The 19,466-nt window shown below is 48.0% G+C and overlaps 1 protein-coding gene across 1 annotated transcript in view; it reads right to left on the bottom strand.

The window, feature by feature from the left end:
* The window catches only part of MAPKAPK2 (MAPK activated protein kinase 2), a 49,617-nt gene extending 42,942 nt beyond the window's left edge, over positions 1-6,675 (bottom strand). The window contains exon 1 of the mRNA XM_081025967.1: positions 6,217-6,675. Within this exon, the coding sequence (XP_080882093.1) occupies positions 6,217-6,477 (261 nt within the window). The 5' untranslated portion in view covers positions 6,478-6,675. The remainder of the gene's footprint in view (positions 1-6,216) is intronic.
* Between the last annotated feature and the right edge of the window lie 12,791 nt (positions 6,676-19,466).

The following is a 19,466-nucleotide window of genomic DNA, read 5'->3' as shown; positions in this document are numbered from 1 at the left end:
GGACAGACTGCAGCCCTCCCTCCACCAGATGCCCCTGTTCAGGGCACAGCCTGCACCACCAATCCCAGGGGCCATGTTTGGCCCCACAGTTTCAAATGGGAAAAGAGTTTTGGATGGAATATAAAGAATTCTCCATCTCTACCTGAGCCACCACTACACTACGATTCTTCTGATTTCAAGGCAAAAGTAGGTTCGCACTCCATGGAATTTTACAGCCTGTCCTCTCTGCTAACTGAAACACAAGTCTTCACACAAGAAAAGGAGCGGCTGGCTGGTCATAGGCTTCCCTAGAGCCCAGAATTAAGCTTATCAAAAAGGCACGCACGCTGGTCCAGGTACTGCTGACGGTCAGTCATGGAGAAAGCCAGCAAGCTAACCTGTCTGCTCCCGGGTTCTTGCTTCCAGCACAGCCTTCCACTGTTGCACATGCCAGTGCTCAAGAAGCCACTGGTAGCCTGACCCTCTGGTGTATGTACTGAGGCCTGGAAAATTTAATTGACCTACTCAAGGTTACACAACTAGCTAGCAGGGCACAAAGACAGACCCTTTGTTGCTCTTGCTAATAGAGCACAGAACCCATAGTAACGGGTTCCTCTCTAGACATTTCTATCCATACATATCTTAAAATAAAAAATATCAGTATTCCCCTAAAGACTAGAAAAGACAGAAAATCTGATTTGGGTTACCGACCTGGTGGACACCAAGCTGCCCAGTGGTGTGGCCCCTTCTCTTTACCAGTGTCCCTGTTCATAAGGTGACCTATGTAGAAAGATCCTAGCGGCCAGTTAGTGGGGCTGTTTTGCAGCCCTGCCATGTCTGCAATCCGGTACTACCTCCGGCAAGCAGAAAACCAAAGGAACCCAAACCAAGAGGAGGTCCCAGAGAGGCATGTGCCAAGACATGGCTCTGATGCTGACACCAGGTAAGACCTGGTATGTACCACTCAACCTTTCTGGACTGGCCAAGCCTTTTCCTCTAGGAAACGGAAGGAGTCAAGAAAGATGACAGGGAAGTGTTGTCAACTCTAAGGTGCTTTGAGGAATCCCTGGGCCTTAAATCATTACCCCTTCCAACTCCAAGAACTCTGCCCTGTCCACCTAACTCCCTCTGGGACACTGAAACACCTGGAAAGAAAGATGTAGTACACGGAGAGGGAAAGGGAACCCATATGACACTTGCGAGGGACTGAAGCAGAGGAGAGGAAGCAAGAAAGCACGAATCCTGTGCCACAGACATCAAACCACCAGAAAGAATCCTGGATCAGAGCACAGGAGGGCCACTTGGGAATTGTTAAAGAACTCAGAAGCAGATGCTGGTGCCCTGTCCTTCCCTGCTGTGGCTGACATTTCTCCTGGCACAGACTCCACAGCGGTGACAGGAGCTTTAGCTCCCCTTTCTGCTGCCCCAGGATCTGGCCAGGGATTAAGTTCGCCTCTAGCAGTCCTGAAATTTGGCTCCTGTAGGCAATGCCCTGAATCCCTGCACCTGCTACTTAAGTAAAACCATCAACTGATGATGGCCCAGCTTTGTAGAGCCCAAGCAGTTGAAACACCATAGACTGGATACCAATACTTTCATCCTCCTGAAACGGAGGCCCCTCATTTCCCAGACACCCACCGATATCTAGGCCGGAGGCCTTGGCTGCTTTTCCCCACCCCCCGCCTTCTGTAAGCCACTGATCCCAGATCTTAGCTGGAGATTATGTTCAAGCTCTGTCAAAGCCCAGAATTCACAAGTGAAAAAGGACCATGAGCCAAGCCTGCTTTGATCCTTCCTCAGTGGATGCCAAGAGCTGCACTGCAGTAGACAGGGGCCAGGGCCCCAGGAGAGGGACAGCGTCTCTAAAACCTTTCCTGAAAGAACCACAAACCTCAACCTCAGCGACTCGTAACCTTTCTTTAAAACATCCTGTTAGTTTACTTCATGCCCCTCAAACACTTTAGAACCTGCTTTGAATACAAAGATGGCTCAGGTTCGATCCTGAGCCACCAGCCCCACTTGCTCCCTACCAACCTGAGCTCCTGCTCTCCCTTCAACTCTCCCCAAGGCCAACACCACCATCACCTCCTGCAGATCTGCTTATTGCTCAAGGCCCAGCAGCAATGGGCTGTCCTCAGCTCCTTGGATCCTTACAGATATCCATTTCAAGGCTCCTCTATTCCCAACCAAACATTTAACCCCTAGACCAGCAAAGTCTCGTGGAACTTTCTACAAGGATGAAAACACTCTTCTGCACTGTTCAATCCAGTAGCCATTCGCCACACAGCCACTGGATACTCCAAATGTGGCTAGCAACTGATTTTTCAAATTTATTTAGTTTAACATAATTAATTTTAATTTTAATAGCCATGCGTGTCTACAGGTTACCGCATTAGGCAGTGCAGCCTAGACTACATTTGTTAACTTCACCTTCCCAAAATCAGTTTCTTGACCCTCCACCCCCAAATTCTGAGGCCACTTTATATGTCTGTATCCTCCATACAACTAAAAATATGGTAGGATGCTCAGCAAACTATTAAATACCTGCAACCGTAGTGGACATAAAAGAGGCTGGTTTGGTCAATGAACCTTTCCTCACCTGGTGATTCCATCCAGCAAACCTCAATTTGGAACACCGCCCGTCACCCAGTCACACTACCAATCTTGCTCCCAACAGGTACACAGCAGCAGGTGTGCTGGATATGTTGCCTGTCCGGTGGGGATGTGGGAGCTCTGGTGTTCCCTCTAACAGTATCCAGACCAACCATGAGAGGTTCCAATCAGCAATTCTTCAGAACACCAAAGAACGCCATAGCACAGTGACATGAAGTGACCTGGGGAGAGAGGACCGCTGGAGAAAGAAGAAACCACGGGACCTTGCTTTTCTAATCCACGCAATAGAAAGATTGACAGAGATAAGGTATGACAACAGTCTATATTTTGTAAAGCAATATCATGCTTCATGTAAGTAAGAGTCACACAGCAGAGGGACAACAATACCAGTTTTAATTAAATTTGTTCAGCTAATACCTAAGAGTCACCATGACACAGTGAGGCAGGAAGCAGCTGAGGAACCCATGGCGAATACGACCAATTACCACAGAAGTGGGTTGAGACTAGGCGTCCCTATCAAATAAATAGTTAATAGAATTCCCGTATTCTTGTACAAAAAAATAAGACATTTGTCAAACACTACTACAAGGGGGAGGGGTGGTAAAAAAGCTGGTTTACCACAGATTCAAAACTCATAGAGCTGCTGCTGAGCTGGTTTATAAACTGCCCCTCCAACGTCAGGGATTATTTCTGCGGAGGTGACAAATCCCTGCCTAGCCCCCCCTCACCCAAGAGTGAAGCTCCTCCGGCTTGAGGGACGGGAGCAGCAGCCAGTCCCAAGTCCTGGCCTACTGATGTCACTGCAGTTACAAAGCGGGAAGGGGCGTGACACTCCGACCCAGGCACCCTGGGGTCTGGCTCTGCCAAGTGCACGGCTGTATTACCTCAAGCAAGTCTCCCCTGGGCCTTACTTTTCTTATCTGCAGAATGAGGGGGGTAGAGATGACCTCTAAAGTCCCTTCGGACTCTGACTGAAGCATGAGTAAAAGCAGCCGGAAGAGATGGGAAGTGAGGTCACAGCACCCACCAGAAGCATTTAAATGTTAAGATCTCTCAGGTGGAAGTAGAGAAGCAGCAGGGCAAGCTGAGACCACCGTTTTAAGCGCTGATTTCACTTAATAGGGCTAAAGATCACAGACCACAGATAGGGAGCAGGGCAGCTGGGCAGTCACCACCTCCTATTAACTCTCAGAGCTGTGACACAGCAGAGGCCATGCTGCTGCCCTACAGCTCTGCTCTCTGCCCCAAATGCCCAGGAAGGACCTGACATACTGTGTAGAGTAGAGGTCTCCTCCCTTCTCCCTCAGGCCCTTTCCAGATGGGGTGACTAACCCCTCCTGCCCCCCACCCATCTTCCTCCCTTGCTTTATAATCAAAACAGTACTGGTTTTGAAAATCACTTCACTAATCAACACCTAAGGTTAAGTTAATCAAGATCCAAGATCTATAAATCTCTTTGGTGCATGCCTGGAACAGGATTCTTTGAACCAGATTCCCCCTACAACTGTAATTATGTCTTAGCCAATATTTGGATATGAAGCGCTGTTGACACTGCTGTCAGTCTCTGAATGTCTCATCCCTTCTTTCTTCCTCTATTATTAAGTTTTTATACAAAGATGTGTGGGAAATCTATAATATAACAGTTGAGTCAACTTGTAAGATCTGGGAGTAGGCTGCCTATCAAAACAGATTCTGACTTCAGTCTTCACCCACTCCTAACTGAAGAAGGATAAACTATGAGCATTATTTAAAATACTGCTGGATTTTCGCTTTCAGAACTATTCAAAAGGGGGTAATATCCAAATCTCTCTTCTACTAATTACAACAGAAATCTGCACTGCCACACAAAAGCATCTTAGAGAGTGGTTTTGTGTGGCTATGAAATAGAATAAGGAGAAGATGAGAGCTTTTGTTCTGAAGTCTTTACACAATCTTCCAACTCTCCAAGAAAATGAGTAGCCAGTGTCCCCAAACTGCTGATGAGTGAAGACAGATGGCATTTCAGAGGGGACAGAAAATTCTCCTGGAAAGAAACGTCGGTCACTTCCTCAATTCCACTGCCCAAGGTCAGAGCCACGGTCAAACAACTATCCCAGCTCCCTGCCCCCAGTTATAAGTACAGAAAAAGTGGTCTAAGGCACAAAAAGTATTAAGATGTTCAAGAGACTAATATATTCCTTCTCCAACAGTCTAATACTAAACACTAACCAAAACCCCATAGCAACACCATAAAGTAGAAACCAAATAAAATCTGAGTGTTGGAACTAGTTGAAAGCTCTCTCCAAAAAACGTAGGTTGAAAGCAGCAAGAAAATAATTTTAGAGAACTTAAATCTGAAAATCGGACATGCTTACCCTCTACAAACCTGAAGGATGTACCAGAGTTTTATTACAGCTAATTATATATTCAACAGTTTCACCCATCATACATATCTCAGTTTTGTATTAATAGCTGAAATACAGCTAGCCCTGCGGGTTGAAGGGGAAGAAATATTAACACAGGAAGTAATTTTCTCCTCCTCCAATCATTAAGACACCCCAGGGGAAATAGGCCTGACATACCACCTTTAGAGATGTGGTTTAATCTGTAAACCCTCGGGAGGGAGAGGACCCACTCACCTCATCAACCTCCAAGTCTATTCTGTTTAACTTCTGGAGTAGGTATTCTCACTGAAATCCCCGTTCTCCCTCTACCAGACCCTCTCAAAAAGAAAAAGAAAAAAGGGGTTGGGTTTCCCCAACTCAAGGATAACGCTCCCTTCCCACTGTCCAACAACGATCCATATCGAGGACTCAAGTGGCCACCTCTGATCTGCGGAATCAGCACTGGGCCACGCGTGGTCTGCAGACCGGGTTTACAATGATCACTGGAGCCATGGAAACAGCGGACGCCGTGCGGGAGGCTGCGGGCCTCCCACCCCGAGCCTCACTGCACTTCAGGTAGGAGGGTCCCCACTCTAGGATCAAAAGAATCCCTCCTGCCCCCGGGGGCCGCGGCCGAGCGGGATCCCCACCCGGCACCGACCTCCGGGGCCCGCACGACGCACGGCGGCGCGGCGCGCTCGCGAGGCTCCGGGAAGTGAAATCACACACTCCGGCTCCCAAATAAGGAGCGAGCCTACATCAACTCTGAGATCCGACTTCTCAAAACCAACCGACCAACCAGCTCAATGAGCAATGGGCCTTTTGTGCCCGCAGAAAGAAAGGAAGGAGGAGGAGAGGATGGGGAACCACAAACCCGGAAAATCACTTCCTCGAGGCGCGGTGAAATTAGCAGAAGTGGTCGCGAAGCCAACCGTTCCAACTCGGCCGGATCCGGCTCAAACCCCAAAATGGCAGAGTCCTCGAGCGTCCTCTCGAGCCCCCGCCACTGACACCCGGCGGTGACCGGAAGCGCGGTCTGGGCGGCGTGGTCAGCTGGGCCCTGACCTTCCCGCTGCCCCCGCCCCCGCGCACTCGGCACCCCCGGCGCCGGGACCCACGGTCCCGCAGCGGCCCGGACGCCCGTCCCAGCAAAGGGTCGGTGCGGTCACGCGGAGCCGCCGCGCTCCGGCCGCCCCAGGGCGCGGGGGGCGTCCCTCCGAGCCCCCTCTGCCGGGCCTCCCTTCCCCTGCCCCAAACCTACTTTTAGGGCGAATTTCTCCTGGGTCCTCTTGTTGAAGATCTGTAAAACTTTCCCGTTGATGCCCAGCCCCAGGACCTGGGTGGTGACCTTGTAGTCGTCGATGATGGCGTTCTTCTTGATCTGCAGGCTCGACCTGACGTGGAACTGGGGAAACTGCTGCGGGATCTGCGGCGGCAGCTGGGCCGGGGCGGGGGGCTGTGGCGGCGGTGGCGGGTTGGGGAACAGCACCGGCGGGGTCTGGCCCTGGGAGTTGGACAGCATGGTGCCGGGAGACGCGGGAGGAGAGGCGGGAGGGCCCGCGGCCGCTCCCTCCTCCGGCTCCGGACGGGGTCCCCGCCACCCCCCGCCCGGCGGCGAAGTTTGCTCCGGGCTGGGGCCGGCTTCCCCGGCCCGGCCCGGCTCCAGGCTCGGCGGGTCGCGGGGCTCCGTGGGTCCCGCTGTGCGCCGCCGGCGCCCACCAGCCCAGTTCCCTCCCTCCCACCCTCCCCCCGGGGGCCTGACGCTCGGAGGAACGCGGGACGGCAGGGGCCCAGCCCGGGGGGAAGCGGCCGTGCGACAAAGTACCCAGCCCGGGGGCCGGCGGCCGCGTCACAGCCTCGTCTGCGTCCGGGGCCGGTCCTTAAAGGGGAGGGTCGGAGGGGGCAGGGCTTGGGGAGGCGGGGCCGGGCCGCGGAGGTGTGGGCGTGGGGGAGGGGCTGGCCTTAAAGGGGAGGACGCGAGACACCCGGAGCGCAGAGGGCGGGGCTCGGGGCTGGGGGACCAGTGGGGACCGTGAAATCCTAGTTCTGAATTAATTAGGGCCACGCGAGGGGAAGGCGGAGGCGTATGGAAGTAGCTGCTTGATTCAGATAGAAAATCCACTTTTTTTTTTCCAACTGTGTGGCTTTTGGCGGCAGCCAATTGGAAGAGGGAGTGTATTTTGAGGGAGGGGGATGACTAGGAAGTATGGGCTGGATGAGACCGCAGCGGTGAGCTGAAGCCACAGAGGCCGGTCATCCTAGGAGTGGCTGCGAGGCAAATATTAAATGTTTTCTTCAGTTGAACATTTTCCTCTGAGTTTTGCATTTCTTTTCTCATCAGTTTATTGCTTTTCAGTAAAGACGTGTAGCTATGAAGAATTTAGTAATTACACCTTTGAACATATATGTATGTTTTCATGTAAAAATAGCTTTTAAGAACAGGACACGGTGGGGAGAGGATGGAGTGACATTCAGACTTCCTGAACTCGGGAGCCTTTGCCAACCGGCTGGCAGCGTGACCCTGAGCAGGCCGTCTGGCTGTCTCCGTGGGAAGAATAGCAAGCAGTACCTGCTCAGGGCTGTGCACGGCGCTAAGGAGACAGTGTGGCAGACGGGAAGGTCTGCTGAATAGGTTCTGATTTCCAATGGGGAGAACCTAGGCCCTGAATCTACAGCCATGAAAAGGGGGTATTTTCGAAGAAGCAGAGTTCTAGTCCGGGTTAGCCCCATGTCTCCGACGAAGAAAGCGAGGATCCAGCGGGACCTATAGCGTAGCCCACCTCAGGAGGGGGCAGGGGGGCTCTAAATATGAGCTGCCAGAAGACCTCTGTACACATGCTGTGGGGCTTCGGGGTGATTATCAAATACATCCCTGCTGAACTTCCAGCTCTGACTACTGGAACAGTTGAGAAATAAGACAAAAGAACCAGACGGGCGATGACTGATAAGTCCAAGTTAGACAATGGAGCTTGACCTGTGGCTACCCGTCTCCCCTAATACATCCCCCAACACTCCACAGTCTCCCTTGTCCGAGGAGACCCAGCTCAGGAAGGAGAGAAGTGAACCTCCTGAGGACAGGGGCTCTTGGAGACTGAGGCCAGGCAGGGAAGCAGCGAGGGGTGGAGTGGAAGGCAGGAGTTACCCTCCCAGCACAGTCCCTTCATGGACCTGCAAGGCTCACTCCACAGCCCAAGGAGAGAAATGGTTCCCCTAACACAAATGTTTCTTCTTTGCAAGCTGAGTTAATTTAGTGTACACCTTGACTAAGTCCAAGGTGCCCTGCTCGGTTGGCCCCGCGGTGGTGAACTGTGTTAATCTGTGGGGAAGAAGACACACAGGTACAAGGCGGACAGCATCACAAGAGTGACAGAGACACAGGTCCGAGAGCAGTAGGCGGAGGGATTCACCTCTGGCAGCAGGAACCCGAACTTCCTCCTGTGCAAAAGGGTGGATGTGGTTAGACAATTCCCCCAAACCCTGACTCTTCAAAGACAAAGAGACTGCCTAAGGCCACAGAGATTAGAAGACACCTTTATCTCAGGAGGCACAGGGTGAGATGCCCAAGGGTCCTTACGGAGGGGCAAAAGCTCCAACTACTTAGTCTCTTTCTCAGCTGATAGGTCCAGAGTCTGGGGCTGCTCAGGACTCTGAATTGGTCTTTTTTCCTCTGCAGAGGGTCAGGAGGGGCTTCCTACTGCTTGGCATTGAGCAGTCACCTGCTTCTCTCCACAAGGCTAGACAGATGACAAGCTCTTTATGCCCTTTCAGAGGTGGCTGGGCACCATGGAAAGAATACAGAATTTGGAGGCAAATGACCTGAATTCAAGTCTATCCTCAAGCTGAGTTACCTTGAGTAAGCCATTTATCCTCTCTTTGTATCTGAAAAAAATGAGAACAATTATAAAGTCTACTTTCAGGGCTGAGAATTAAATGAGATGGTATTCATAAGAACTCTTCATAAACTATAAATTATCATAAAAGTCAATATTATCATTATGGAGGCATTGCTGGCTTGCTCCTCAACTCTGTGGATCACTGCCTGGGAATGGGTCCCTGATATTAAAGCTGCCTGCTTACCTAGATAGGTCTCTGGGGAAGTGCTGAAGCCCAGTGACCTAGGAATAACAAGATAGCTGAAACCCCAGCTGGGAACTCCTCCCAGGGTTGCAAGGGCCTATTGGGCCTGGGGGGCACGTTAAGAACTCTAAGGGCCTGTGCGTAGAGCATAGAGATTACAGAAACTGCACACAACACCCAGAAAACACACAAATATATGAACACAAACAAACACGTAGACACAATGTGATTGACATTTAACAGGCATGGAATAAATGCATAATGCATCAATAATAACTGGGGAATAAGACGGACTAAAGGAAGAAGCGTTAGGCAAGAGATGCAGAGTCTTAAGCTCCATTCCAGTACTAACTACGTAACCTCATGAAAGTCCCTTGCCCTCTCAGTTCCCTTTTTCTCATCTGTAAAATAGTAATAATAACATTTGTCCTGCCTACATTGTAGCGCTATTGTAATGATAAAATAAAATATTTCCCTTAGGATGCTGAGGTCCCAAGTCCTGTTTATATAACACCAAACTCTCAACCATCTGCAATGAACTACGTAAATAGTTTTTCTGGATGTGCAGCAGCCCTTTAAAAGTTAAAAGTATATGCATATAGAAAATACTATTTTTGTCTACTATTGACATGCAAACACATATGTCATGCAATATTGTACACACAAAGACAATTTAAAGACCTCAAGTACATAACATTGGATTATTTCTAATCCTTGATTCATGACACACCTTCATCGTTGCATCTTTAGTCCAAGTATCTCTGTTTTTATTTAGTTATTTTTAATAATACAATAGGCACCTGTGAATCCACTACCCAAAATTAAAACTAGGACTTTGACAATAACATACATCTAAGTAGGTATTTCCTCCATTCCCCCACAACCCACCTCTGTTTCCCTAGCTAAAGATAACCATTATCCTGAATCCAATGGTCACCATTCCTCTGCTTTCCTTTTATATGGTTTTATTTCATAAGGACACATTAGAGGCACAGGGGTCTGCTTCATGAAAGATGAAGATCAGAGTGTCTTAAAAGGAAGATGGATAAGGATGACTTTATCAGCAAGATAAGGTTAGAATAAGGAAACATCTTTTCACAGTTTCAAAGTGTTCCCCACCTTCTCATGGTGGCGATGATGATGATGATGATGATGATGATGATGGCAATAATCATTGAGTGCTTACTCTGTGGCCGTCATTGTACTCAGCCCTCTGCACGAATTATCTCATTTAACTCTCATAAAGATCTGTGGAGATGCTATATTGGTCCAGTACCCATTTTCTCCTCTTTCATAGTAAAGAACCTCCAATATTTAACTAGGCACATGACTGCTTGGAATAAAAATTTCCCAGCCTCCATTATAGCTGGCTATGTTCATGAGATTAAGTTCTAGCCAATGGCTTGTAAGTAGAACTGTTTGAAGGAAAGAGGTAGGTCCTCCTACTTCTCCTCTTTTCTCTTTCCTGCTGGCTGGAACGAAAATTTGATGGCTGGAGCTTGAGCAGTCATCTGAGATCAGGAAGTGGAGACCGCAGGTTGAGGATGACAGAGCAAAAGAACAGAAAGAGCTTATGTCCTGGGGAACATGGATTCATCATATCAGCCCTAAACTACTCACCCAGGCTTTTAAGAAAGAGAAAATAGAAGGCAGTTTTTTGGAGGTGTTAACCCGCTGCCTTCTCAGACCAGCGGTGCTCTGATGATAAACGCTTATTCTATGACCCACCCCCCCAAAAAAAAAAAGAAATACATACCTTTCTTGTTACAGTAACTGATGCATTCAGTTTCCTATCATTCACAGCCAAACTTTATCCTAAATGTTAGATAACGTTGTGGAGATATGTACTGTGATCCTCATTTTTCTACTTTTTTAAAAAAGATTTTATTGGGGAAGGGGAACAGGACTTTATTGGGGAACAGTGTGTACTTCCAGGACTTTTTTTTTTTCCAAGTCAAGTTGTCCTTTCAATCTTAGTTGTGGAGGGTGCTGTTCAGCTTCAAGTTATTGTCCCTTCAGTCTTAGTTGTGGAGGGCGCAGCTCAGCTCCAGGTCCAGTTGCTGTTGCTAGTTGCAGGGGACGCAGCCCACCATCCCTTGCGGGACTCGAGGAGTTGAACCGGCAGCCTTGTGGTTGAGAGCCCACTGGCCCATGCGGGAATCGAACCGGCAGCCTTCGGAGTTAGGAGCATGGAGCTCAAACCGCCTGAGCCACTGGGCCGGCACCTCTACTTTATAAAATTGACTACTAGAGAAATTAAGTAACTTTTCTAGGGTCACACAGCCAGCAAAGGACAGAACTCAGGTCTTTCTGACCCGAAGTCCGTGTTCATGGCCTCCACTCTCAATCCTGAGCAGACATGTACCCACATATCCTTCTTGATGTCAGGAATATAGTATGTGGCATTTCTGAGCAGGAATGGCCTAAAGAACTATGAGCTATACTATCATTTTAGATAAACTTTAAATCTCCCATATCCCAATTTCCTTCAATCTTCTAGTACAGACTTGTGTTGATTTGCATGGCTGGATTATATTATAGGATATGAATTATGAATCATGAATCCATGATTACCTCTCTTCCCCAAGCTTTCCCCATGCTGCCTTCACATCAGTAAAAATTTCCTGTTTTACTATGATATGACATTATGAATGGATGACAGAGGGTAGAAATATACAGAGGTGGATCTGTAGATTGATAAAATAGGACCATCCATAGGTTGTTGAATAAGCATATGCACACAGATAAAGTGGCCTTTGTAGCTACTGCTGGTACTACGCAGTATGGCAAAGAAAATATTGCAGAAGGGAGGCAGCATAAATCACAGGAAAAGTCTGTCCACTGAACACTCACCCTTGGAAAGGCAGATGACTTGAGGCCAGGGAGAGAGAGAGTAGCAGTCTTCATGTCATAGGCTAATAACTCTGATAAAATGAGAAATTCTCCAAAGCAAGAATGACAGACATGTAAAAATCATTAGTCACAAAAATTTCTGAAATCTCTGGAAGTGTTAAGGTCTGGATCCATAGAAAGAAATTCTACCTAAGGCAGCTACTGTCAGCAGTGCACTACCCAGAGGGGAAGAAGTAATCTGCTCTCCACGCTGATGCCCTTGTATGCATCCCCTCTTTCGACAGTTTAATACCACAGCATGGAGCAGCTGGAGCAGTGGGGCGGAACAGGAATGGAAAGAGAAAGAAGGAAGTGCCCAAAGGGGAACAGAAACTTAGCCTCGGCACATCAACAGACATAACGTGGTCCAAAGGGACTACAAATGGGACTAATTAGGACTGTAGCATGCATAATTATAAATTCTGTGGCTTAGTATGGGAATTGGAAGGAAAAGAGGTAAATAGTCCACCATATTCAAGGTGGCTCAAAGCTGCTGTCCATGTATTAAAAGCTTTGCCCCTCCTGATGAGCCTGTATCCACCATGCCAATTGCAATTCAGATAAGTATTCAGCCTGGAGAGTGAATTGGGGAAGGGAGAGAGGAAAAGGGGATTTGCCATCCAGGAACACAACCAGGGTGTGTCAACCCAAAAGGTCATTCAGTCTCTGCCTGGTGACCTGGTGACCCCTGGATTTTCCCCTGTCCTCACTAAGGTAAGTAAATGGAAATGGGAGGGTAGGAAAGGCAGAGAAAAGGGGTGTGTGTGTGTGTGTGTGTGTGTGTGTGTGTGTGTGTGTGTGTGATGGATAGTGATTTTCTAAGGGTATAATGATAAATGTCTTCACATGAGAACATAATTTTGAGGCAGTAGTGCATGGTGGAATCAAATCCTGCATTCAAATCCCACTTCCATCACTTACTACTGTATCAACTACACCTCAGTGTTCTCTTTCTATAATGAAGGGGATGATGCTAGATTAATTTTACATGCAACACTGGGAACTGTTATTGACCCATAGTGATTGGCTTCTAAATGTGAGCTGTTATTATGCAGTAGGTACTTTCATACCAATCATCTTCTTTAATCCTCTCAACAAAGCTGAGGTAGTATTATTTCTGCTATTTTGATCATTGAAAATACTGTGGCTCAGAAAGATTACATGACTGGCCAAAGTTATCACACTGTAGTGGGAAGAGCTGGAATTCAGACTCAGGCTTTCTTTTTTTAAAATTAAATTTATTGGGGTGACGGTTAGCAAACTACATAGGTTTCAAGTGTACACTTCTATAATACGTCATTTACATATCACATGCCCACCACCCAGAGTCAGTTTTCCCTCCATCACCATATATTTGATCCCCTTTCCCCTCTTTTACCATCCCCCCTTCCCTCTTTACCCCCTGGTAACCACTAAACTGTTGTCTGTGTCTATGAGTTTTTGTTTCTTTATTTGTTTGTCTTGTTCCTTGTTTGCTTTCAGATTTATATCCCACATATCAGTGAAGTCATATGTTCTTGACTTTTTCTGCCTGACTTATTTCACTTAGTGTAATAATCTCAAGATCCATCCATGTTGTCCAGGCTTTTTCCACACATGTCAGAGTCCATGTTCCTAAATGCTCTTGTAAATGGTCCACCTACCTGATGCCAGGCCTTTCTGGGAAAGCCATTCCAGGCTGTGTGCATGGCTCAGGAGAAGGACACACACTCTGCGACCCCCAACTTACTCAGATTCCAAGGATTCTGCCTCTAAGAGAATTAAAGGCAATGACTTAAGTTATTTTGGCATTAATGAGTTTGGGATCCTAGCATATGTTAGGCTTACTCTGTACCTATTAAACAATAACTCCCCATTCCCATCCTCCTCCCCCCTGGCAACTACCATTCTACTTTCTGTCTTTATATACTTAACTACTCTAGGAAACTCATGTAAGTGGAATCATACAGTATATGTCCTTTTGCCACCAGCTTATTTCACTTAGGATGTCTTCCATTGTTGTAGCATGTGTCAGAATTTCCTTCTTTATTTAAGGCTATGTTGTATGTATGTATATACCACCTTTTGTCTATCTTTTCATCCCTTGATAGATATCAAGTTTGTTTCCACCCTTTGGCATTGTGAATAATGCTACTATGAACATGGGTGTACAAATACCTGTTTGAGTTCCTGCTTTCATTCCTTTGGGTATATACCCAGAAGAGGAATTGCTGGATCATATGGTAGTTCTATGTATAATTTTTTAAAGAACTGCCATGTTTTCCACAGCAGCTGCATCATTTTACATTCCCACCAGCAATTGCACAAGAGTTCCAATTTCTCCACATTTTACCTGACACTTGTTATTTCCAGGTTTGGGCAATAGCCAGCCTAACGGGTGTGGCCTTGAGAGGGTTTAAGTGTGGCGCTCCAGGGCTTATAAACACAGAGGTTCATCCAGAAAGTCTTCACTGAAGAGGTGACATTTGTCCTAGGCATCTAAAGATGAGCAAGAATTCTCCAGGCAGAGGAGGAAAACCACATAGGAGAAACAGGCAACACTGAACATTGGAATGGAGAGAAATGAAACATTGCATGGCCTGTTTAGGAGCAGCAGGTGGTCATCATGGGCTGGAATGCAGGGTGTGTCAGGGAGAATATCAAGATGTGAGGCGAGAGGCAGATTTAAAGGCAAGAAATTCCACTAAGACTTTGGACTTCAGGCAAAGGGAGCCACTGGTAATATACATGAAAGTGACTGGCAAACTTCAACATATTATATATGTCATGCAGGGAGTCACGCAGGGTTACTGGTCCCCACATAAGAACGCAGGATATGGTGAGGCCAAAAAGGGACACCCACGGAGCCATAAGTAGGGGAGTCATATTACTAGTCTCACTGGCGGCTGGGTTAGAGACACAGGAGGCAGGAGCCACAGAATCTGCAATCCATACTCCGTCACACTCCGCCTTGCTAACTGCAATCTGCTCTTGCTAGCTCAGCTACCATCTTCTTGCTAGCCCCCCATTTCCTGCTAGCATAGCCACAGCAGTTATATTAGTGGCCAATGACTCACTGGTTACAGCTGACGACCAACTAGTCACAGCTGATGGCCATCCAATCACAGTTGATGGCCAGTTACTACCTGAGCCAGCACCTTTCCACATGAGGCCAAGAGCCTGGAAACTGCACTCCTGGCTATGTCCCTTCAACATAAATGTAAGAATTTAGAACAAGAAGGAGAGAAAAATGTTCAAAGAAATAAAAGTACTAAAGACTAAAACACAATGCCTGGAAAATGGAGACGGCTTCTGCATCTGCAGGGAGAACACTGGGCGCCAGGGTGCTAGGTCCAACCCTTTCCCTCCCTGTTGGTTCCAAGTACACAGATCACCAAGCAACACAAGTAGTCTGTCCGTGTTGACCTCTCCAGTAGTGGGGAGCTCCTACTGGCCCTTAGATGGGAGAGTCCTGGCCTCCAGGCCAGAGGACCCCAGGAGGGCAGGTCCATCCTGCTCCCTCCTGGACCATTGCACTCAGCAATGTGTCGTCCCCTTCTGGAGCAAGATTCTGAGTCATTGAGACACTGGGACACTCTCAAACCCGAGCAACACCTCTGACAGCTTCTTCTAAACCTGAAGTAGGGCCCAAAGGAGGTCTTGCCAATACAGATGTCTCACTGAGGAGACAGCAAAGGACTCTTCCCTATATTTAACATATAGGAGGTTTACAAAATCACAGAATTCTTTTTTTTTTTTTAAACTTTAATACATTCACATGGCACGAAATGCAATAGCCCAATAGGGTATTGTCATGAGGGGCGTCCGACGGGGTCTCAGGTGGGGTCTCAGCTCCCACTCCCCACATAAGAACGCAGGACATGGTGAGGCCAAAAAGGAACACCCACGGAGCCATAAGTAGGGGAGTCAAACCAATATATTCTCACCGGCGGCATCCGCCTCTCTGCAATCCACTCTTGCTAGCCCCCATTCCTTTCTGCTAGCGTAGCCACAGCAGTTATATTAGTGGTCAATGGCTTACGGGTTACAGCTGACGGCCAACTAGCCACAGCTGATGGCCATCTGATCACAGTTGATGGCCATTTACTACCCGAGCCAGCACCTTTCTATGTGAGGCTGAGAGCCTGGAAACTGCTTTTTGGGGCTTTGTCCCCACAGGTATACGGTAAACTGCTCCCTCCCACCCTAACCCCTCTACCACACAGTTCCCCACCCCAGTTTCTCATGTATCCTTCTAGAGGTATTCCAGCCAGTCCAACCTTCCACCTTGGACCTAGCTGGGATTGTGTTTGGCCTAAATCCCAGGATATCAGATCCTAAACTCAGAAATGATGCTGTTAAGGGACAGACAGGTGGCTCAGTTGGTTAGAACATGATCTCTGGGCAACAGGGTTAATGGTTCGATTCCTACATGGGCAACTGGATGCATGAGTCAGGAAGACAGTGGGGCAAATTCTGAAAAAGGGGAGAGGGGAGTAGATGCTCCCTGGTTGTAAGCGTAAACCAGGAGACTGAATCTGGAGCTGACTGGCTGCCCACTTGAGTCTGCAGAGTTGTTTGGTGTGAAGGCCCCTGTGGGGACAGAGTCCCACAGAGCATTTTCCAGCCTCTCTGTCTCACGTGAAAAGGTGCTGACTGGGGTAATAAGTGGCCATCAACTGTAATCGGATGGCCATCAGCTGTGACTGGTTGGCTGTCAGCTGTAACCAGTGAGCCACTGGCCACTAATATAACTGCCGTGGCTCTGTTGGGTGGTTGGTTGGTTGGTTGGTTGGGAGAGACGCAGTTGGCAGGCTGCGGATTGTGTGGTTCCTACTACGTGTGTGTCTCGCCCAGCCACCAGCAAGACAGGGGTACAGGGAGACCCCTCGTTGGGGTACTGGCAGATGTTTGCTTTTATGTCTCGACCAGCCGCCATGGAGAATATAGTGGTATGACTCCCCTATCTATGGCTCTGTTGGTGTTCCTTTTTGGCCTCACCGTGTCCTGCGTTCTTACGCGGGGAGTGGAACCAGAGACCCCCACATGACACCCTGTGTGACAGCCCCTGTAACTCAGACGAAGAATGACTGGAAGGGTAGCAAAGAGGAGTGGCCAGTCTTCCCTGGGCCTTCCCCAGACAGGGCTGAACAGAGGTGTTTCTTCAAGTGTTGGTGTAATCGCAGCTGCCTAGGCCACAGAGCTCCCACCCACGTCACTCCCCAGGAATCTGGTTCTTGTTTACCATGGAGAAGTGTGGCTATTACACAGCCTAGTGGCCCTCCTCCAGCTTCCCCAGAGAATGTGTGCAGGAGCCCAGTGCCTGGGATGGGACTGTTGCTAAGTGGGAAGACCGGCAGACTTCCGGTACCCTGCCCCTCCCAGGGCTCCCCAGCCAGGGCAAGTTAGAGAAGGACCTGGGAGGATTCCTGATACACCTGGGCCCTACCTTCCTAGAGAGTTGGGAGAAGAAGAGCAGGGAAGCAGAAGAGGCAAATGAAGGTAAACTGGCCAGGAGCTGCTCAAAGAACCAGGAAGATTGGATTCTTGTGTGCTCTGTCTGTACTGTATTATGAAATAAGAGAAACCTGGGCAGGAAATGAAGCCTCTGAGGAAATTTATGTTCTGCAAACTTTGTATCCAGCCCTAGTGACTTGCCCAATGCCAGTCACAGGATTGGTATATATTTTTGCTGGATGGATGGAATGGAGGATGATGGATGGCGCATAGAAAAAGACAAAAGTCACGACAATAGCTCCCATTAATTGAGCGCCTATTATATTTCTGACATGGTTCTAAGTGCTTTCCGTGTGTTAACTCAATCCCCACAACAACCCTACAAGTTAGGTGTTACTAATATCCTTCCAATGGCCCAGAAGAGGAAATTGTGGCCCAGTGAATTTAAATGACTTAAAATAAAGACTGGAATGGGGATTTGAATGCAGGAAGCTAAGACCCAACACTGTTTTCTTAGGCACCAAGCTCTCCTGAACAGGGAGCAGGGCCAGCTGGAAAGGGACCACCCAAACACACCCAGCTATTGCAGCTTGGGATAAAGCTCTGTCTGAGTCCTTCCGCCTATTATCCTGCTGTGACCCCATCCCCATCCCAACCCCTGGGGGGGCTCCACTGGATCCTTATTCTAGGCTCAGAAAAAATCATAATAAGACTAAGATGGTTATTTGTTACCAAACCAAAATGCCAATAATGTATTAATTTGGCTCAAGATCTTGGTATGGAAGGCATAAAAAGGCATGGGCCCCAGGGACTAGAGGATCCCAACATCCTGTTCTCTCTAGCTCTCTTTGCCATCTCTCCTTGATGCCCTTTTCTCTTCTGTTCCCTTTGCGTTTTTAAGAACATTGTCCAAATGAGGAGGTATTTCTGGTTGGTTCATTTACTCCCCATACAGCTGTCTGCTCTTTTCTTCCTAGGAAGTTGAGCTAACAAGGTAGTATGAAAATCAGGTAACTTCACTGTTTTTCACAGTTACCAGAGGCCATGGTGTTGCAAATGGAAATGTCAATGTGGGATAATTACATTGGCCCTGACGCCCTGTTTTCTTACAGCCACTTATCCATAATCGATTCCGGAAAAAGACAAAGGATAGGAATAATCAGCCAAGCAGATGGAGTGTCAGGCAGCCAGAAGAGAAAACTCAGCTCCCCTGAAGGGAGAGGGAAGAAAGGCCTCTGGCCCAGGGAATTGTCTCTGCCGTGGTGACAGAATAGGCTACAGAGAAAGGGAAAGGCATAGGGCTCAGACCTGCAGATAAGGTATGTGTGAAGGAACCATTTAATCACTGAACTAATCCTTTAACATCTGATAGCAGTGGGAAGCTCTCTAGGAAATGGGGAAGGAAATAGTAAGGACAGACCCTGAGGATATCACATGAAGGAGGAAGCATGGAATTAGAATAAGGATGAAAGATCACAAGTCCTAGAAACTAGTTATTTAAAGACACTCCTTATAAAACAGACACAGACACACACACACACACACACACACACACACACACACACACAGAGTTTTCTTTGGCTGGCTTCTTTGCCTTTAGGTATGGCTAAGGAGATGGGTCCAGGCATTTATCACTGGGCTTTTTAGTCAGTTTCACTTCCTGTTTCTCATGCTGAAAGCATAATAATCATCATCGTGATAATAATAACTCCGAAGCCTTGCTGTTGCCTCCTATTTATCCAGGGCCTCCCAGAAGTGTGTGTATAAGTGGGAGGGGGAGAGCACAGTTCATCTACTCTATCAGTCAACAGCTGGGGGTGGAGAATGGCCTGGAGGTGATGGTGGAGGGGTAGGAATTAGCAATGGAAATTATTAACCTGATTTTTTTTTCCAAGAAGAGGAATCTAAACGGGTTGGTAGTTTCCCCCAAATGACTCTTCTCACCATAGGGACATTTGTAAGTCCTTTCTCCTAAGGTCCTCCCCAAACAGAAAAAATAAATCCTTCCCAAAACCTTTCCATCCTCCAATCTGCCCTAATCAAGGAAATCCTTGTGATCTGAGGCCCAGAGAATTTAAGCTAACTTCCTAGAGTCTCACAGCAGGT

Source organism: Rhinolophus hipposideros (assembly GCF_964194185.1).
Source record: "Rhinolophus hipposideros genome assembly, chromosome: 19".
Lineage (NCBI taxonomy): Eukaryota > Metazoa > Chordata > Mammalia > Chiroptera > Rhinolophidae > Rhinolophus > Rhinolophus hipposideros.
Note: the sequence above shows the minus strand (reverse complement) of the source record. Positions and strands in the feature narration are given on the sequence as shown.